This window comes from Corylus avellana, chromosome ca4 (assembly GCF_901000735.1).
Source record: "Corylus avellana chromosome ca4, CavTom2PMs-1.0".
Classification (NCBI taxonomy): Eukaryota; Viridiplantae; Streptophyta; class Magnoliopsida; order Fagales; family Betulaceae; genus Corylus; species Corylus avellana.
In genome coordinates, this window is record NC_081544.1 from 26,340,248 (window position 1) to 26,359,570 (window position 19,323).

The 19,323-nt window shown below is 32.6% G+C and overlaps 1 protein-coding gene across 5 annotated transcripts in view; it reads left to right on the forward strand.

Annotated features, from left to right (window-relative positions):
• Positions 1 to 9,006, forward strand: part of LOC132178506 (uncharacterized) — a 17,269-nt gene extending 8,263 nt beyond the window's left edge. For 2 of the 5 annotated variants that reach the window (XM_059590934.1, XM_059590935.1), the window contains 23 exons: positions 433 to 650; positions 789 to 894; positions 1,007 to 1,108; positions 1,336 to 1,395; positions 1,499 to 1,577; positions 2,143 to 2,290; positions 2,643 to 2,766; positions 3,423 to 3,603; positions 3,753 to 3,781; positions 3,885 to 4,033; positions 4,327 to 4,429; positions 4,566 to 4,661; positions 4,756 to 4,811; positions 4,915 to 5,038; positions 5,723 to 5,785; positions 5,893 to 5,952; positions 6,044 to 6,205; positions 6,410 to 6,483; positions 6,563 to 6,656; positions 6,816 to 6,952; positions 7,032 to 7,112; positions 7,484 to 7,586; positions 8,792 to 9,006. In XM_059590934.1, the coding sequence (XP_059446917.1) occupies positions 433 to 650; positions 789 to 894; positions 1,007 to 1,108; positions 1,336 to 1,395; positions 1,499 to 1,577; positions 2,143 to 2,290; positions 2,643 to 2,766; positions 3,423 to 3,603; positions 3,753 to 3,781; positions 3,885 to 4,033; positions 4,327 to 4,429; positions 4,566 to 4,661; positions 4,756 to 4,811; positions 4,915 to 5,038; positions 5,723 to 5,785; positions 5,893 to 5,952; positions 6,044 to 6,205; positions 6,410 to 6,483; positions 6,563 to 6,656; positions 6,816 to 6,952; positions 7,032 to 7,112; positions 7,484 to 7,586; positions 8,792 to 8,863 (2,421 nt within the window). In that variant the 3' untranslated portion in view covers positions 8,864 to 9,006. The other 3 variants (XR_009439823.1, XM_059590936.1, XM_059590937.1) reach the window with 3 other exon arrangements.
• The last annotated feature ends 10,317 nt before the right edge of the window (positions 9,007 to 19,323 follow it).

Sequence of the window (19,323 nt, forward strand, 5' to 3'; positions counted from 1 at the left end):
CTATGAAAGAATTGTGTGGCATAAGATTTTTTGTTTACTAAAGTCAATTAGAACCTGTATGCAATAACTAAAACTTTCTGTTAATTTTGCCAAAGCACCTAACTTTGTAGCATTGAGGTGTTTGCAATTCCTTATAACGTTAAAAGGTTGCATTTGCTGCCTATGTTCCTATGGCTTTCCCACCTCATCTCGGTTTATAAATAAGAGTGCTCTTGCAGGCCTCTTTGTGCTGTATATTTGGTTGACTCTTCTTCCTCCCCTTAAATGGTATCAATTCCATCACTTGTTTAATGAGAGAAGTAGCCATTTCTCCCAGAAGACAATTTTATTTCTTTCTTAAATTCTACTAACACCCTCCCCGCTTTCTTCGCCAAAAGTGTCAAAATTTTAAACAGTTGTTCTGTGTTGAGGCAATATTGGGAAATTGAGCAGGTTACATATCCAAATATGATGGAGTTCTTTGAGAGTCTTGGAGTTGATATGGAAGCATCAGATATGTCATTTTCAGTGAGCTTAGACAAAGGCCAAGGTTATGAATGGGGGAGCCGAAATGGTTTGTCGAGTTTATTTGCACAGAAGATGAATGTGTTAAATCCGTCATTTTTGCAAATGCTTAGGGAAATCATAAAGTTCAAGCATGATGTCCTAAGGCAAGCCATTCTCTTTCAGACTTGAGACATGATTTTTTCTTGTTGAAGAAGAAAAATATATGACAGCACTTTCAAGAATGTCTTGAGAGAAAGAAATGGAGATAGGGATAAAGCTGATTCTTTATATATTTATTGCAGTTATCTTGATGTGCTTGAGAACAACCCGGACATTGATCGCAATGAGACCTTGGGACAGTTCATCGAGTCACGGGGTTACTCTGAATTGTTTAAGAAAGCTTATCTTGTGAGACTCCTATTCCACTGTACTCTGTTACATCCTTATTAAGCCTTTTCAGTTAAATCTATAGATCATCATTTGTTACTTAAATGTCAATGAAAATGTTGCATTTTTATAGGTACCAGTATGTGGCTCAATTTGGTCCTGCCCTTCAGAAGGAGTTATGAGCTTTTCAGCTTTCTCTGTTCTTTCATTTTGCCGAAATCATCATCTACTTCAGGTATAAATTCTTTTTCCAGGAAAATTTGCAAGTTTGAGTATGGATGTGTGTGTGTGTGTGTGTGTGTATGTATGTATTGTATAAACTAGAGGTATATGTGTTGTCTCTGTTTTTCTTTTTCTTTTTTTGCATTGGTAGGGTTATTTTCTGCATTTCTTGTCCAATGTATCAGCTACTGGAGTGCTCCATGTTAATTTTGGTTGTTTCTTGGTTTATGCTCTGTGCAGCTCCTTGGCCGCCCACAGTGGCTTACTGTCAGATGGCGTTCACATTGTTATGTGAAGAAGGTGCTGATTTGTGGTCTTTGGAAGAAATGGAATTGCTTAGTATATGACAGATGTGGACTAATGTTGTTTGAAATTGATTTTTGGTGTTTTAATAAAAATTCAGGTCAGAGAAGTTCTGGAGAGCGAAGGTTGTCAAATTAGAACTCAAACTGAAGTACATTCAGTTTCAACAAATGATGAGGGTGAGCAGTTATTTTCATATCGTCACTAACTTCTTTTTCACTTTTATTACATTTGTACTTCAAATGATCATGGAGTAAATGTTTTACTAATAATTGGTGACAACTTTTTGTATTCACATTCATTTGGTTAAGATTTCTTTATATATTTAGTCATTCATCTCAATGGGGAAAGAAACTCAGTAGAAGCTTAAATATGAAAACACATGGAAAATTGATTGAAACTTGATACAATTCAAAACATTGAATAAATTTAGGAGGTCCTAAGGGAAGCATATTCCAAAGTTGTTTCTGCATACCTCATAGAGATTGCAAGCTCAAATCAAATGTGACCAATACATCAGCTGGAATTAACATATCTCCGGACTAGGGTTGGTAGTCAGTTCCCTTCAGACTAGAGTAAAATCCAGAATCATTGGATATGACTCATATGAGTTAAAAGATTTTGGCTTCAGTCGAGAGGTATAGAAAGAAAATAGCTTAAATAATTTGTTTCCATGAACTACATATTTTCTCTATTGGAATCATGGTCCTTTTCTAATAACGAACTTTAGAGGACAATTCACAGGTTGCATTGTAATGGATGGAGATGGTTCTGAAGAAATGTACAATGGTTGTATATTGGCTGTCCACGCCCCTGATTCTTTGAGAATATTAGGAGACCAAGCAACATTTGATGAAATGAGAATACTTGGTGCCTTTCAATATGTCTATAGGTACATTCACTCATCTCTCTAATCACCTTGTACCCACATGGCTATGTCTCAAAAATGAAAACCCTTTTATCTCACTATGAATTGTTCTAATTTTTAAATTAATTATGGGCATGTAGGATGTATATTACCGTGTCCACTTGTGCTCTGTCTTAAAGGATCTTATTGGAATTAAGCAATTCTTCTTTTAAGTTTTCATTTATTCGTTTTTTTCTTTTTGGTTCCTTCTTTTCTGTTTTTGTTTTTTTGTTTTTCTCTTTGGAAGATGGTGATTTCACTTTTCCAGCGTTTAAGATTTTCAACTGTAGAGAACCAAGTTAAAATGCAGAATCATTCTTTCACTTTCCATTGGCAGTGATATTTTCCTTCATCGTGACAAAAGTTTAATGCCAAAAAATCAAGCAGCATGGAGTGCATGGAATTTTCTTGGAAGTACAGACAGTAAAGTATGTTTGACATACTGGCTCAATGTGCTTCAGGTTAGTAACAACTTTCATTTGTGAAAAATTGTTAGTGTCAATTTCTGCATGTTGATCCTACTGGGGTTGGATTTCTGCTTCACTTGCGCTTGAGCACATTAGAAATGCATAGAGCTGCAACTTATTTCCTTGTGGGTCATACTAATGGGTTAAGGCAGCTTGGGATTCTCCACAATAAGAAAATGATAATGAAAATTTCATTGCACGGCAAAGTCAAGAATGGAATACAAAAGAGAGATGACTTCTTAAAAAACTCTTTTTCTAGAAATTAGATGACCTAGAGCATACAATTGTTGAGACTCAATCATTAAGAACCCCCAATGGCAAGAGCTACTTTCTATTTTATGTACACATTGGTATAAGAATCCACTGTCATCAGGGGATAATATTACTTTTTTCCACATTAAAACAGAACTCCTCAGTCGGATGGGATATCCAAATTCATGGTAGGCTGGCAAATAAGAAGATATACTTTCAGAGAGAGTGAAAGGAAAGCCAATATATTACAATAAGCGTATTACTTTATCACTGCAAGTAATAAGCCAAAGAAATGAAACTTCTACAGCATTGCCAAATTGGGCTGTCTCCAAAAGAATATGTTTCTCAGTTGAAGTTTAATGCTCTAATTATATACCCTGGAATATTTGAGCTTGCAGAATATTGGTGAAACAAGACTACCTTTTCTTGTGACTCTCAACCCAGATCATACACCAAAACATTTCTTACTCAAGTGGTCAACTGCTCATCCAGTCCCATCCGTTGCTGCATCAAAAGCTTCGCTTGAGCTTGATCATATCCAAGGGAAGAGAGGAATTTGGTTTTGTGGGGCATACCAGGGTGAGTTTTCATGATATAGAAAAAAGACACATATATAGGCTCTGAAGTAACATATATTGCTTAAGAGTTGACCTTTTTCATATGTTTTAGAAATTTGGTTTAGCTTCACTCTTTTCCGATCATCTGAGTAATTGTGCTACATTTTTCAGGTTATGGCTTCCATGAGGATGGATTAAAGGTAGTGGCTATTGTTGATAATTACATTTTTCTACCGTCTATACTTTTCTTTCATGAATTATATAGTTGTCAGAATGCATCTTACAAGGTATTCTTCTTGGCAGGCTGGCATGGCTGCTGCACATAGTATGCTCGGAAAAAGTTGTGCTCTTTTGAGCGACCCGAAACACATGGTACCTTCTTTCATAGAAACTGGAGCGCGCCTTTTTGTCACTAGATTCCTTGGATGTTATATATCTGCCGGAAGTTTAATGTGAGTTTACTACTCATAACGATAATTAGAGATCCTTTTAAGATTGTTCTGGCAGTTGTTTCCTCCTTGCAGTGATATAGAGGCCTTCTTCTAGGCTTGTAAGATTCTTCTATGTGTACGCCGAATATCATTCAATGTTAAATAGCATGTACCCTCTGTGATCTGGGTTCCAGATTTCTGTCTCCTGGTCTTAGCACTCATCTGTCTCCACAACATATTGTTCTGTTATTTTTTATGCAAAATAAAATTTAAATTTCATGGAGATTTGATCCACTGCATTGTGGTAATTGCAGTCTACTTGAGGACGGCGGCACGGTATTTACCTTTGAAGGAACCAAGAAAAAATGTCATCTGAAAACTGTTTTGAGAGTTCATAGTCCCCAGTTTTACTGGAAGGTATGTGCTCCCAATTTATATTGATATTTTTCATAACAATCACATGCCAAATTGTGTGATACAAAATACAAAATGATTTTGTTATATTGCAGAATATTCTCACCACCACTGACAAGCACTATATTGCTTTGATCAGATAATGACACAGGCTGATTTAGGCCTTGCAGATGCATATATAAATGGAGATTTTTCTTTCGTTGATAAAAAAGAAGGTCTTTTAAATTTTTTTATGGTAAGATCAATTAATCTGAGTCTGCTCCATTTCTCCGAAAGCGAATATGAGGTATTTAATTACTCAGATATTGCCTTGCTCATTTATTTCACAGATTCTTATTGCCAGCAGAGATGCAAGTTCGTCTATCTCAAAATTGAATAAGAAAAGGTAGATTGTGACTGGTAGACTGACTGGAATCATGGATTCTGAAATTACTCATACTAATCTCCTCAATTGCATTACATTAAGCATTAATCTTTGTTGTCTTTAGGGGCTGGTGGACGCCATTGTTATTTACGGCTGGTATAACATCAGCAAAATATTTTTTTCAGCATGTTTCAAGGAAAAATACTCTTACACAAGCTCGCAGGAACGTCTCTCGTCATTATGACCTGGTATAAGATTATGACCTGTAAATTTCATATCTTGATGTCTTTCAATAAGTCTAGAAGTACTGCTGATAGCCTTAGTAAATATAACTGTGTGAACATGTGTTTTTGGATCAACTTACCCATATGATGTGTTGTGAACATGTGTTTTTTGCATGAATAGTTTTGAAGTATGTAAAATCTATATATGCACAGATATATGCTTTCATGAAAGCATGGGTGAGAAGGCAGTTTGGTTCAACTTGGAATATTAGAAAATAAGGGAGGATTCACAAAAGAAAGAAAAGAGAAATATAGCTTGAGTTATTCAGGAATTATCTTAAAAAGTTCTTCAATGGTGGTCTTTCGGCTTTATTATTTCAAGCTTTTCCTGCATTGTAAAAAGTTCATATAGGTTATTGGGAGCAAGTATTTTTAGAAACTTTTATTAATTTTAGTTCACAGGAAGATGTAAATTAGGGTTTTCTCTTTATCATTTAACATTTATAACATCAATCGTGCAAGAGATTCTATTCTCTTTAGTTTCCCTTATGGTAAGTAGCCTGCCTACCCCATGAATTTGTAAAAGGTGATTGTGTTAAATGAGTTAAAATGTGTTCAGTTTGAGTTTGGATGTTTTCTTTTTCGCTGGATTTTAGTTTCCTCTTGTAACAGGCAGAAGCTTATGAGTTCTCTTTGTTATGTTGCTAGAGTAATGACCTTTTTGCTCTGTTCTTGGATGAAACAATGACATACTCCTGTGCTGTATTCAAGGTCAGGATCAAAGCCATTCGATGATTTATGATCAAGCAAGCATAAATTTCTTCCATGTATTCCATTTCTTTAACTTATATTTATTTATGTGTTAAAACATTTCATAGAAGGAAGATGAAGACTTAAAGGTTGCACAACTGAGAAAGATCTCTCTTCTGATTGAAAAGGTAAGACTCGTTCAATTGGAGTCATCAAAATTTGAAATGTTCTTGGTGTAATGTAAGAGTTGTCCAATTCATTTCTCTTCAATTAATTCAGGCAAGAATTGATAAAAATCATGAAGTTCTTGAGATTGGGTGTGGTTGGGGAAGCTTAGCTATTGAAGTTGTCAAACGAACTGGATGCAAGTACACTGGCATCACTCTGTCTGAGGAGCAATTGAAATTTGCGGAAATGAATGTGAAAGAAGCTGGCCTTCAGGTATTGACATGTTGAAATTAGAGAATGAGAGTTTGACATGTTTTAAGCCATATGTTTTCTATTATGCAGGGTTCCAGAGAATGAGAGTTTGACTCTCTGGTTCTTCTCTTGTCATGAGAATATCTGATTGAATCTGGCATCTCTTATCATACACTTTTCTTCACAAGTCACTTTGAATTTAATTTTAATCAACTCTATTACCAGGACCGCATTAAATTTCTTCTTTGCGACTACCGCCAATTGCCTAATACCCGTAAATATGACAGAATCATATCTTGGTAAGTTCCTTTGACACTGAATTCATATCTGACATAACTTCCTCAGCAAAGAACATGATCTTGGATAGCATTTTTTCAGTGAGATGCTAGAAGCTGTTGGCCATGAATTCATGGAAGCATTTTTTGCTTGCTGTGAATCGATATTAGCAGAAGATGGGCTTCTTGTTCTGCAGGTAATGATAGGATGGAAACAAAAGAGCTTGTGTCGTCTCTCATTCCCCTGTTTGATTATATTTTCATGATTACAAAATGCCTTGTTGGTCTCTATATCTCTTTTACGGGTTTAATTTAAATACATTGCTAACCATTATAGGTGGTTGATCTTGTTTTAGTTCATATCAATACCAGATGAACGTTATGATGAGTACAGGCAAAGTTCAGATTTCATAAAGGAATATATATTTCCTGGTGGATGCCTTCCTTCATTAAGTAGAGTAACATCAGCCATGGCTGCTGCATCCAGACTCTGGTACAATTTTATTTTGTAGAGTTATTTTTTGTTTAATATTTATTTCTCTGCATAATTAACAGAAATTTGGTAACTGCAGTGTGGAGGACCTAGAGAACATAGGGATTCATTACTACCAAACACTCAGATACTGGAGAAAGAATTTTCTTGAGAAGCAGAGGTAAGTGGTCTAAACTCTGTAGAAAAAGAAATTGTTCTAGCATCTGAAGTCCTTGTAGTTTTGAGTTTTTGGACCTTGCTATTCATGTCCGACCAAAAGAAAAGAGTTTTTGGAACATATATTTTCACATTTTAACTTCCATTACTAGGAAGATCACATGTTTGCTGCATTGGAGTGGCTAAAAATGATGAAAGGGATAAGATTGTCATTGGACTCCGGTTTAAGTGTAGCAAGTTGGCATATTTATTTTATTTCATGTTGTTCTTTAAGCCATTATGCTGGAAATCTATTATTATTTTCAATGATATTACATGAAGACTATAAACAAGTTTTGTATTTTGATATTGTGGCATTAATTTTTGTGTTTTCAGCAAAATCCTCACTCTCGGGTTTAGTGAAAAATTCATTCGGAGGGAATATTACTTTGATTATTGTGCGGCTGGTTTTAAGACGCATACACTTGGAAATTATCAGGTATATATACTTGATGAACAACTGCTATTTGCCATGTCCCTTGTTAAATACTTTAGAAAGTATTGAATAATCTGTTAAGAACATCAACTTGTGTAAAATACTAAGAACCACTATTGCTTTGTTTCCATGGGAGATGAAATCATACTTCATAATTCACATTTTTATTTTGCTCGGTGAAACTAGATGCAGTATATATGAAAGGAATAAGCAAAATATTCCCAGATATAAGATCATTGTTTTGCTTCAGATCATGGAGATAACAAAGAGAAGGGTATATTCTGCATAGTGTTTATAACAATGAGAAGGGTATATTTTACATAGTTTTTACTAGTATAGAAATGAGTGTTTATAGAAACCTTGATTAGAAACAATTTAATGTAAAATGTTGATTTTTGGTTCTTAAATTTGGATTAGATACGTTTTTTTTTTTTTTTTTGTCCTTCATATTGAAAAAGTTTTAATTTTGTCCTTGAAAATTTAAATATAGCAATGTCATCCTGCCATCCATCATCCATGAATTAAAGTGTACATGTAACTCATGGATTGAAGTCTTGTGTGTGCAATGTCATCCGCCAACTCTTACCTCCACCATGACCACTGTAGCTCCATTGTCATTGCTAGATCGCCACTACTAATCTACCACCACCACCGAGAGAGAGAGAGAGAGAGAGAGAGCTTTTGGTGGTGGTGGTATAATGGGGGTGTGGTGGTGATGGTTGTGGTGATGTTGGAACTACAGTGGTCGTGGTGGAGGTAGGGTTCGACGTTGAAAAGAGAGAATTTCAGTTTTTGATATGCATTGATAAAGTGATAGATTTTGGGTTTTAGATTAGAGTTATTGCAAGGAATCTCAATCCGTAACTCATAAAGGGTTTTAATGAGACACAATTATAACCTCATTTACATGCATGGCAGATAAATAGGAGGATGACATTGCTTTGTTTAAAAAATTTCAGGGAGGAAATTAGGAACTTTATATATTTCAAAGACAAACCAAATTTGGGCCAAATTTCAGGTTCTAAAATTCATTTCAGCCTAATTAAATAATGATAATGCTTGCAATTGGTAATCATATTCTCTTACAATCCCATATCTCCTTCACTGAACGAAGCTGTTTGAGACTTCTCTCACTTGTCATAATAGTTTATTTATTGCTTACTGTTTGGAGCTGCACTCTGAAATATTGTGGTTTTCCATTTATGTAGGTTGTATTATCACGTCCTGGCAATGCTGCTGCGTTTGGTAATCCATATCAAACTTTGCCTTCAGCATGTTGATTATGTTCTCAAAGGAGAGACAATCTTCATATTCCTGCCTGGACAAACTATGGTCGATTCTTTCTTTTTTGGTGGTCATTATATTGCTTTTCATTTGTTGTGCGTACGAGGGCAGACCAGAAAAGAATTGCATTCTTTGCTGATTCAGAATCGTAACTTGATCATGGATCCAATAATTCTTATGGTCTGAGCTTTAACTCAAAGATTCCGTTGCTTATTCCACTACACAAAACCTTAGTGTTAGGAATGCTTTGGAATGGGGTTATTTTAACAAAAACGACTCTACCAATGGTCATTTTAATAGTAAAACGAGCCCTCTCAGAAAAAGGAGTCATTTGAACAGTAAATTCATACAATCATTATCTACCTATGAAACCGACTCATGAGTTTATGATCTTAAAAAATAAAATATTAGTCATGTATAAAAGTTGTACAATTGATGAAAGTGTCCTGGCCGGTCAGTTCTTTCGGGTTAAGGTTAATTTGTTTGCACGTTTTTCAGAGTAAAGAATCTTATGGCTCTAGTGAAGTTGGCATCATTTTGTATATCCGCCAAATAAATGTAAGATCCTCTAGGAATAAATAGTTGATTATCTCCAAATTTGATAATACATATAACCAACTTCAGCTTGTTTTGGGTTTACCACGTGGTTTAATGGATGTTAAATTGGGTGTATTTAAAAGAAATGATAGAATTCATTCTTTTTCAACCATCTTTTAGCTATCCTCTTATAGTGAATGGATGAATTCATTATTGAATTTGTGTGAAATTTATATGAGTCTACAATTTTAATGGTTGATCTATTGAATTCGTAAAAACGATGATCTGGTTAGTGTGTGTGTTTTTTGTAATCTTTTTTTGGAATCCCATTAAAATATTTCGAAAAGCTACACATGAAATGGACAATCTATCCTTTTGGGGCTTTCTAAAAATGATTCAACATCTCTTATGACTTGAGAGTGAAATAAGATATAAAAAGTAAGTAGGTGAAATAAATGAGAGGATAAAAGGATGAGTGGCTGGCTGCATAAGCATTAGAAAAAAAGAGAGTTTGGTTGGAACTTTCTCTAATTTTTTAGTTTATAAAATAGTCATCTAGTCTGTATAGGAACTTTCTCTAATTTTATTTAGTTTATAAAAACAAGGTGCTCCTTCACCATGCGCAGCATCCAAGCTTACGAGGAGGAGTGGTGATGGGGTTGTGTTTTTTCCCCTTATTTTCCAGCAATGAACACCAAAAGTTTGCTAACGTGCACAAGGTATTTGGTGCCAGCAATGTCAGCAAAATGTTACAGGTTCCTATTATTTCATACCATAAACTTTGTTTCAAGATACCATATATAAATATATAAATAAAAGCCGAAACCCTTAACAGAAGTACCTTAAAATTGCAACATGTGGTGTGAACCTATTTTTTTTAAAGGCTAAACCGGTTTTTCAAGAGTGAATCGCATTAATTAGCGTTATTAATTGCGTTCAGTATATTTCAAGAGTTTTCCATGTATAAATTATTCAATAAATTAAGTATTATTAATATCCGAATCAAATAAGGAAACAAATAATATAAATTAAATTATTATGTATTAATACATTTAGTCAATTTAATATGTATATTAATACGTTTAGGATTCTAAAAAAAAAAAAAAAAAAAACAGTAAGCCTTTAAGTCCAAAAATGATTTTTTGAGTTAGGGTGCGTTTGGGAGTGCGTTTTTAAAAAAATAATCTACGATTTTAAACCAAATCGCAACTTTAGGATGTTTGGGATTGCGATTTTAAAAACGTAAATTTTAAAATCGCAAAAAAATCTGCGATTTCCATAAGCTGATTAGAGGGTGCTTATTTGAAAAAGTACGAATTTAAAACAAAATCACGATTTCTATTAAAAAGATATTTGACGCAATAGTTACCTTTTTTAGAACGGAAATAAAAAAAATACCAAGAATACCCACCTAAAATATATTAAAACCCTTCTTTTCTCTTTTTTTTTTTCTTCATCCTCTCTAGAGCTGGGTATCGGTCGGTTAAGACCGGTTAATGGACTTATCGGTCGGTTAACCGATAAGCTATCGGTTAATCAAATCTTAACCGATTACCGACCGATAAGAAGTCTTAACCGAAAATTATCGGTCAAATCGGTAATCGGTTAACCGGTCGGTTAATCGGTTGGTTAAACCGGTTTGGGTTTTGTGGGCTTTTTATTGGGCTTTTTTACTGATTGCTAATTGGGCCAAAAATTAATTTGAGAATTGCTAGATTGAGTTTTGTGGGCTTTTTATTAGGCTTTACTTTTTTATTTTTATTTTATATTAATATAATAAACTCTCTCTCTTACTAGGAGCATCATCTGAGATTGCTCCATGAGCAGAAATGCAAAATCGGTTCTACTGTTCTAGCTTTTGGAAGCCCATTTCGTTCCAATGAACAAAATATGTCAACCAAAAAATCAAGCTTTATCTAATTCAAAATGGCAAAATTGAAATTCTTCATTGGAAGGAAATTCGACGTCGTTTTGGTTTTAACTTTTAATAATAAATATAAAATTTTAAAAAATTAAAAATTAAAATAACTTATCGGTCATATCGGTCATATCGGTTAACCGATAAAAAAAATTTAACCGACCGATAAGCTTATCGGTATAAAATTTTTAACCGATTACCAACCGATAACTATCGGTTACGGTTAATATCGGTTCGGTTAAAGTCGGTAATCGGTTAATCTGCCCACCCCTAATCCTCTCTGTCTTGTTCTCCTCATTGGTAATTTGGTCATGAAACCGCAATTATATGCTAATGTTATCAAAACACTCAATTGATAAAAAAAGTAATTTTTAGTATGTATTACCAAACGCCTGTGCGATTTTAAAAAGTAGCGATTTTAAAAACGCAATTTTTAAAATCGCACTTATTGAAATCGCACTCCCAAACGGGCCCTTAAAATATGACTTAGGGCTCGTTGGTTTTTTTTTTTTTTTTTTTTTTGACATGTGCGCATAAGAGGGGGAAGGGAGATTCAAATTAGAGATCTCCGTTTTATAATGCGTATTCCCTAGCCGATTGAGTTACCTCTTGGAGACGACTCATGACTCGTTTGGTTTGCGAAATAGACCCCTACAATGGAATGACTATTCCTATAGAATAGTCATTCTTTTATTTGGCAAGGGTCTATTATTCCAAGGAATAGTTATTCCCGTGGAAATCATTAATCCCTTACACACAGGAATAGCTATTCCTCGAAAAAAAATGAGAGGAATAGCTATTCCTGAGGGAAATTACTAAAGTTTTTCAAAAAATCCTTATTTATATATATATATATATATATATATATAAAACCTCGTGCATGGCACCCAGTTCATGGGGTGGCAGACCACCCACAAGGTTTTCTCTTTTATTTTGTTTTGTTTTGTTTTGCTTTGTTTTTTTTTTTTTTTTTGGAAAAATTAGAAATTATATGGGCTTTTTAGTAATTTTGGTTCAATTCCAATTATGAAATATGCAGGGCCGGCTCAATATATTTAGGGGCCTTAGGCAAAATTTTAAAGTTGGACCTTATTTTAATAATATTATTATATTTTAATAATATTATTATTATTTTCATTCTCATTGTTGTTTCATGACTTTTAAGTTTAACTTTTAACTAGTTGCCCAAAAAAATTGATGTAGCATATTTGTTTTTTTTTTGTTAATTGGTCTTATTTTACAATAGGCTTATTATATTGGAGCCTTATTTTAGAGGCCTTAAATTTTTATGGGAAAAAATTTTGGGCATTATTTTTTTTAAAAAATTAGGCCTTAAGTTAAAATAATTTTAGGCCTTATTAAAATTTTTTTTGGGCTTTATTAAAAAAAATTTGGGCCTTACTAACTAGGGGCCCTAGGCAACCGCTTCAGTGACCTATCCATTGAGCCGGCCTTGGAAATATGTCTGCTACAAACTAAAGAATTGGAATAACTATTCAATTCCAAACTCTTCTATTCTCAGCAATACTTATTCATTTTCCTATTGGAATGCATATTATGCAAACCAAACGAGGCCGTAAATTACTAAAGTTGCCGGCTGTGACTTCAAGGCAACTTAATTATTGAGATGAAGAAAGTGAAGAAAAATGTGGGATCTTAGATCTAGGAATTTAACTGAGTGATGGTTTTCTTTTTCTTTTTTCTTTTTTATTTTTTGTCTATTTCGGTATAAGAGATGGTCAAATTTGCTTTGAAATTTGTATGATCACATATGAATTTTAAAGATTTAATGATAAATTAGCATAAAAATAAACAAGAAATAAGTGAAAAATAAATGTATAACACTTCTTGGAATGGAACATGATAGATGCCAATATTACATACGTCAAGACGACATGATTCCATACAATTTTTTTTTAAAAAAATATATATATAAATTTTAAGATATCTTCAAAGAAAGTGGCATGAAAAATGCAATCCATAAAAGTGACATTTTAAAATCTACAATATATATCCTGATCGGGGAGGGAGACAAATAATTAGCGTGGTAGACCTTCTTGTATTTTCATTGGAGTACTTATGATTAGGGGTGGGCAAAACCCGCAAAACCCGACCCACCCGTCCCGCCTGAATTTTCTCATAAAAAAAGGGATTCGTGTTTTATATATATAGTTATTGTGGCAGGTCGGGTCGGGTTGTGCATATAAGTTTTTTAATTTATCGGATACTCGCCCCGACCCGCCCCACAATTTTATCCTCACCATAACTAAACCCTAATACCCATCATATTCTCCTGCACCGCTTCCTCTTTTTTTCCTTCTTTTTTTCTTACTCTTTCTGTTGCGCACTTCCTTTCGAGTAAAAGAGACCAAAATTGAATCTAAGGTTAAATTCACTTTACCCCCTGAAGTTTCAGGAGTTTTTAAATTTGAATCCCAATGTTTAAAAATTGGCAATGTACCCACCTAATGTTTCAAAAAATTTCAATTCATATCTTCTGTTACTAATTTCCGTCAAATTAGTAAGTACTAATTACGTAATGCTTACTCAATGGTTTTTTTTTTTTTTTTTTTTTTTTTCTAATTTCCGTCTAATTAGACTGAAATTAGTAACGGATGGTTTGAATTGAAAATTTTTGAAACATTAGGGGGGGTACATTGCCAATTTTTAAACATTAGGGTTTGAATTGAAAAACTCTTGAAACTTTAGGGAGGTAAAATGAATTTTTCCCTTGAATCTAATTAGGGTTGGAACAAACCACAAACAAGCTTTTACTTAATAATTCTTTCTTGAAAATAAACAATAGCTACAATCCCATATTTATACCCTAAATGATTTTTGGAGTTAAAATAAGACTTAGAGTGCATTTGATTTGCGGAATAGACCTCCGGAATAGAATGGTTATTCTTATGGAATTGTCATTCATTTGTTTGGTAATAATCTATTTCTAAGAATAGTTATTCCCATGGAAATTATTAATCCCTAACACACATGAATAACTATTCCTCTTAAAAAAATGAGAGGAAAAGCTATTCCTGATGGAAATGGTTAAGTTTCTCAAAAAAAAAAAAAACACATTTTTTTATTTTTTATTTTCTCTCCAACATTTTTTTTTTTAATTTTTAAAAAATAAAAAATAAAAGAAGAAAAACCTTGTGGGTGGCGCCCAGTTGATGGGGTGGCCAACCACCCACATGGTTTTTCTTTTTTATTTTGTTTTTTTATTCTTTTATTTTTGGAAAAAAAAAATTATATGAGCTTTTTGAGTAATTTTAGTTCAATTGCAATTATGAAATATGTTTGCTACCAAACTAAAGAATTTGAATAATTATTTTACTCCAACCTCTTCTATTCCAGCAATACTTATTCATTTTCCTATTGGAAGGCAAATTCTGCAAATCCAACGAGGCCTTAAATTACTAGAGTTGCCGGTCATGACTTCGAGGAGACTTAATTATTGAGACAAAGAAATGGAAGAAAAATATGGGATCTTAGATCTAGGAACTTAAGTGAGAGATGGTTTTCTTATTTATTTATTTATTTTTTTTGTCTATTTCGGTATAAGAGATGGTCAGCTTTGCTATGAAATTTGTAATATCACATATGAATTTTAAATATTTAATTAGAACAAAAATAAACAAGAAATAAGTGAAACATAAATGTATAAAACTTCTTGGAATGGAACATGATAGATGCCAATATCACATACGTCAAGAGGACATGATTCCATACAATATATATATTTTTTTTAAAAAAATATATATAAATTTTAAAATTACTTCAAAGAAAGTTGCATGAAAAATGCTACCAATAAAAAATGTGACATTTTAAAATCTACAATATATATCGTGATCGAGGAGGGAGACAAATAATTAGCATGCTAGACCTTCTTGTATTGTCATTGGAGTTATGATTAGTGGTGGGCAAAACCCGTAAAACTCGACCCACCCGTCCCGCTCGAATTTTCTATAAAAAAGCAGATTCGTGTTATATATTAAGATATTTGGCCAGGTCGGGTCGGGTTGTGAATGTAAGTTTTCTAATTTACCGGATACTCGCCCCGACATGCCTAGCAATTTTATCCTAACCCTAACTAAACCCAAATACCCATCATATTCTCCTGCACCACTTCATTCTTTTCCTTCTCTTTTCTTTCTCTTTTTGTTGTGTGCTTCGGTTTGAGTAGGAGATACCACACTTGAATCCAATTATGGTTGGAAACAAACCACAAACAAGCGTTTGCTTAATAATTTTTTCTTAAAAATAAACTTTAGCTACTATCCCATGTTTATACCCTAAATGATTTTTGGAGTTAAAATAAGATTCATGGCTCATTTGATTTGCGGAATAGACCACTGGAATGGAATGACTATTCATATGAAATAGTTATTCTTTTGTTTGGTAAGGATTTATTCCTAGGAATATTATTCCCGTGGAAATCATTAATCCATAACACACAGGAATAACTATTCTTCTAAAAAAATGAGAGAAAATAGTTATTCCTGAGGGAAATGACTAAGTTTTTCAAAAAAACAATTTTTTTTTTTTTTTTTTAAATTTTCTTTCCAACTAAAAAAAAAAAAAAAAACCTTGTGTGGGGCGCCCAGTTCAAGTGGTGGCCGACCACCTACAAGGTTTTTCTTTTTTACTTTGTTTTTTTTTTATTTTTTTATTTTTTATTTTTTTTATTTTTAGTTTTGAAAAAAATTATAAATTATATGTGTTTTTTTAGTAATTTTGGTTCAATTCTAATTATGAAATATGTTTGCTACAAACTAAAGAATTAGAATAATTATTCCATTTCAAACTCTTCTATTCCTAGCAGTACTTATTCCTTTTCCTATTGGAATGCATATTCCGCAAACCAAATGAGGCATTAAATTACTAGAATTGCCGGCCGTGACTTCGAGGCAACTTAATTATTAAGACGAAGAAAGGGAAGAAAAATATGGGATCTTAGACCTAGGAATTTAAGTGAGAGATGATTTTCATATATATATTTTTTTTCTACTTCGGTATAAGAGATAGTCAAATTAGCTATAAAATTTGTAAGATAACATACCGTTTTTAAAGATTTAGTGATAAATTAGCACAAAAATAAACAAGAAATAAGTGAAAAATAAATATGTAACACTTCTTGGAATGGAACATGATAGATGCCAATATCACATACGTCAAGAGGACATGATTTCATACAATTTTTTTTTTTTTTTTTTTTAATATATAAATTTTAAAATTGCTTCAAAGAAAGTGGCATGAAAAATGCTATCAATAGTTAAAATCTACAGTATATATCTTGATCGGGGAGGGAGACAAAAATAATTAGTGTGGTAGACCTTCTTGCATTGTCATTGAAGTTATGAATAGGGGTGGGCAAAACCCGCAAAACCCGCCCTACCCATCCCGCCCGAATTTTCTCATAAAAAAGCGGATTCGTGTTATATATTAAGATATTTGGGTAGGTCGGGTCGGGTTGTGAATATAAATTTTCTAATTTACCGGATACTCGCCCCGACATGCCCCGTAATTTTATCCTAACCCTAACTAAAGCCTAATACCCATCATATTCTCCTGCACCGCTTCCTTCTTTTCCATCTTTTTTTCTTTCTCTTTCCGTTGTGCGCTTCCTTTCGAGTATGAGAGACCACAATTGAATCCAATTAGGGTTGGAAACAAACTACAAACAAGATTTTGCTTAATAATTCTTTCTTAAAAATAAACTATAGCTCTTATCCCATATTTATACCCTAAATGATTTTTAGAGTAAAAATAAGAGTTGGGGCTCATTTGGATTGCGGAATAGACCATTGGAATGGAATGGTTATTCTTATAAAATAGTCATTCTTTTGTTTGGTAAGAGTCTCTTCCAAAGAATAGTTATTCCCGTGAAAATCATTAATTCTTAACACATAGGAATAGCTATTCCTTTCATTTTTTTAGAGGAATAGCTATTCCTGAGGGAAATGACTAAGTTTTTCAAAAAAATCATTTTTTTTTTAATTTTTTTTTTTAAATTTTCTCTCCAACTTAAAAAAAAAAAAAAAAAAACCTTGTGTGTGGTGCCCAGTTCATGGAGTGGCCGACCACCCACAAGGTTTTTCTTTTTAATTTTGTTGTTTTTTTTTTTTTAAAAAAATGTTTTGGAAAAATTAGAAATTATTTGTGCTTTTTAGTAATTTTGGTTCAATTCTAATTATGAAATAAGTTTGCTACAAACTAAATAATTGGAATAATTATTCCATTCCAACCTCTTGTATTCCCGGCAATACTTATTCATTTTCCTATTGGAATGCGTATTCCGCAAACCAAACGAGACTTTAAATTACTAGAGTTGCCGACCGTGACTTCGATGCGACTTAATTATTGAGACGAAGAAAGGGAAGAAAAATATGGGATCTTAGATCTAAGAATGTAAGTGAGAGATGGTTTTCTTATTTTTATTTTTTATTTTTTGTCTATTTCGGTATAAGAGATGGTCAAATTTGCTATGAAATTTGTAAGATCACATATGAATTATAAAGATTTAATTAGCACAAAAATAAACAAGAAATAAGTGAAAAAAATAAATGTATAACACTTCTTGAAATGGAACATGATAGATGCCAAAATCACATACGTCAAGTGGACATGATTCCATACAATTTTTTTTTAAAAAAAATATATAAATTTTAAAATTACATCAAAGAAAGTGGCATGAAAAATGCTACCAATAAAAAATGTGACATTTTAAAATCTACAATATATATCGTGATCGGGAAGGAGACAAATAATTAGCGTGCTAGACCTCTTGTATTGTCATTGGAGTATGATTAGGGGTGGGCAAAACCCACAAAACCCGAAAACAAGCTTTTGTTTAATAATTCTTTCTTGAAAATAAACTACAGCTACTATCCCATTTTATACCCTAAATGATTTTTGGAGTTAAAATAAGACTTGGGGCTCATTTGGTTTGCGGGATATACCCCTGAAATAGAATGGTTATTCCTATGGAATAGTCTTTTTTTGTTTGGTAAAGGTTTATTCCTAAAAATATTTATTTCCGTGGAAATAATTAATCCCTTACACATAGGAATAACTATTTCTCTAAAAAAAGAGGGAAATCGCTATTCCTAAGGGAAAAATAATGATTCTATTCAGCTCTAATCAAATTCTAAATTTACATTATAGGATTGACAAAATAAATTGTAACTTACATTTATCTATTTTAAACAATAATTAAATTTTGTTGAATTATTTATTTATTTCATTAGTTCTATTCATTAATATTTTTAATCAAATTTTGTTCAACTTTAATTTTTTTAATAAAAAATTAAAAGACAAAAAAAAAAAAATTGACCCCTTTGAGTCAAAATCGTGGCTCCTCCACTAATATGGGGTGTATTACATGCAAGACAAAGGTTAATCCTACAAACTGATCTTTTTGGTGTGACCGTTGTCAAATGGAACCTAAATTCATAGTACCAAGGTAAAACAACAAAAGTTATTTAGTGCATACACACATACATATATGTATGCATATATAAAAATTAATTTTACTAAAAACAAATTGAAGTATCAAATACAAGTCATTCAACAACATTCACCATCTTTGACAAAGATGCTGAAAAACTTATTGGAAAGACTGCGAAGGAACTTGCAAATATTCAAGTTGAGGTAAGAAATCAGAATTTATTTGTATTACTATTATAAAATAAAGTAAAAACTTCAATAATAACACAAAATATCACATTCTAACCTCTTTTAACATTATGTTATTTTATATTTATATAGAACTTGACAGATACTATCATACCAAAAGAAATTGAAGCAATCGTTTCGAGAGAATATATCGTCCAGTTGAAACTCAATAAATATAATTTGAAAAAAGGATGAGAAAATAATACTATTTCAAAAGTATTTGAACCGCTGGCTGCAAAATAAGCTTACATCCAAAATATAAGAATTCATTATATATTTTGTTTTTAAAAAGCTATACAATATTTACCAACATAATTATATTCA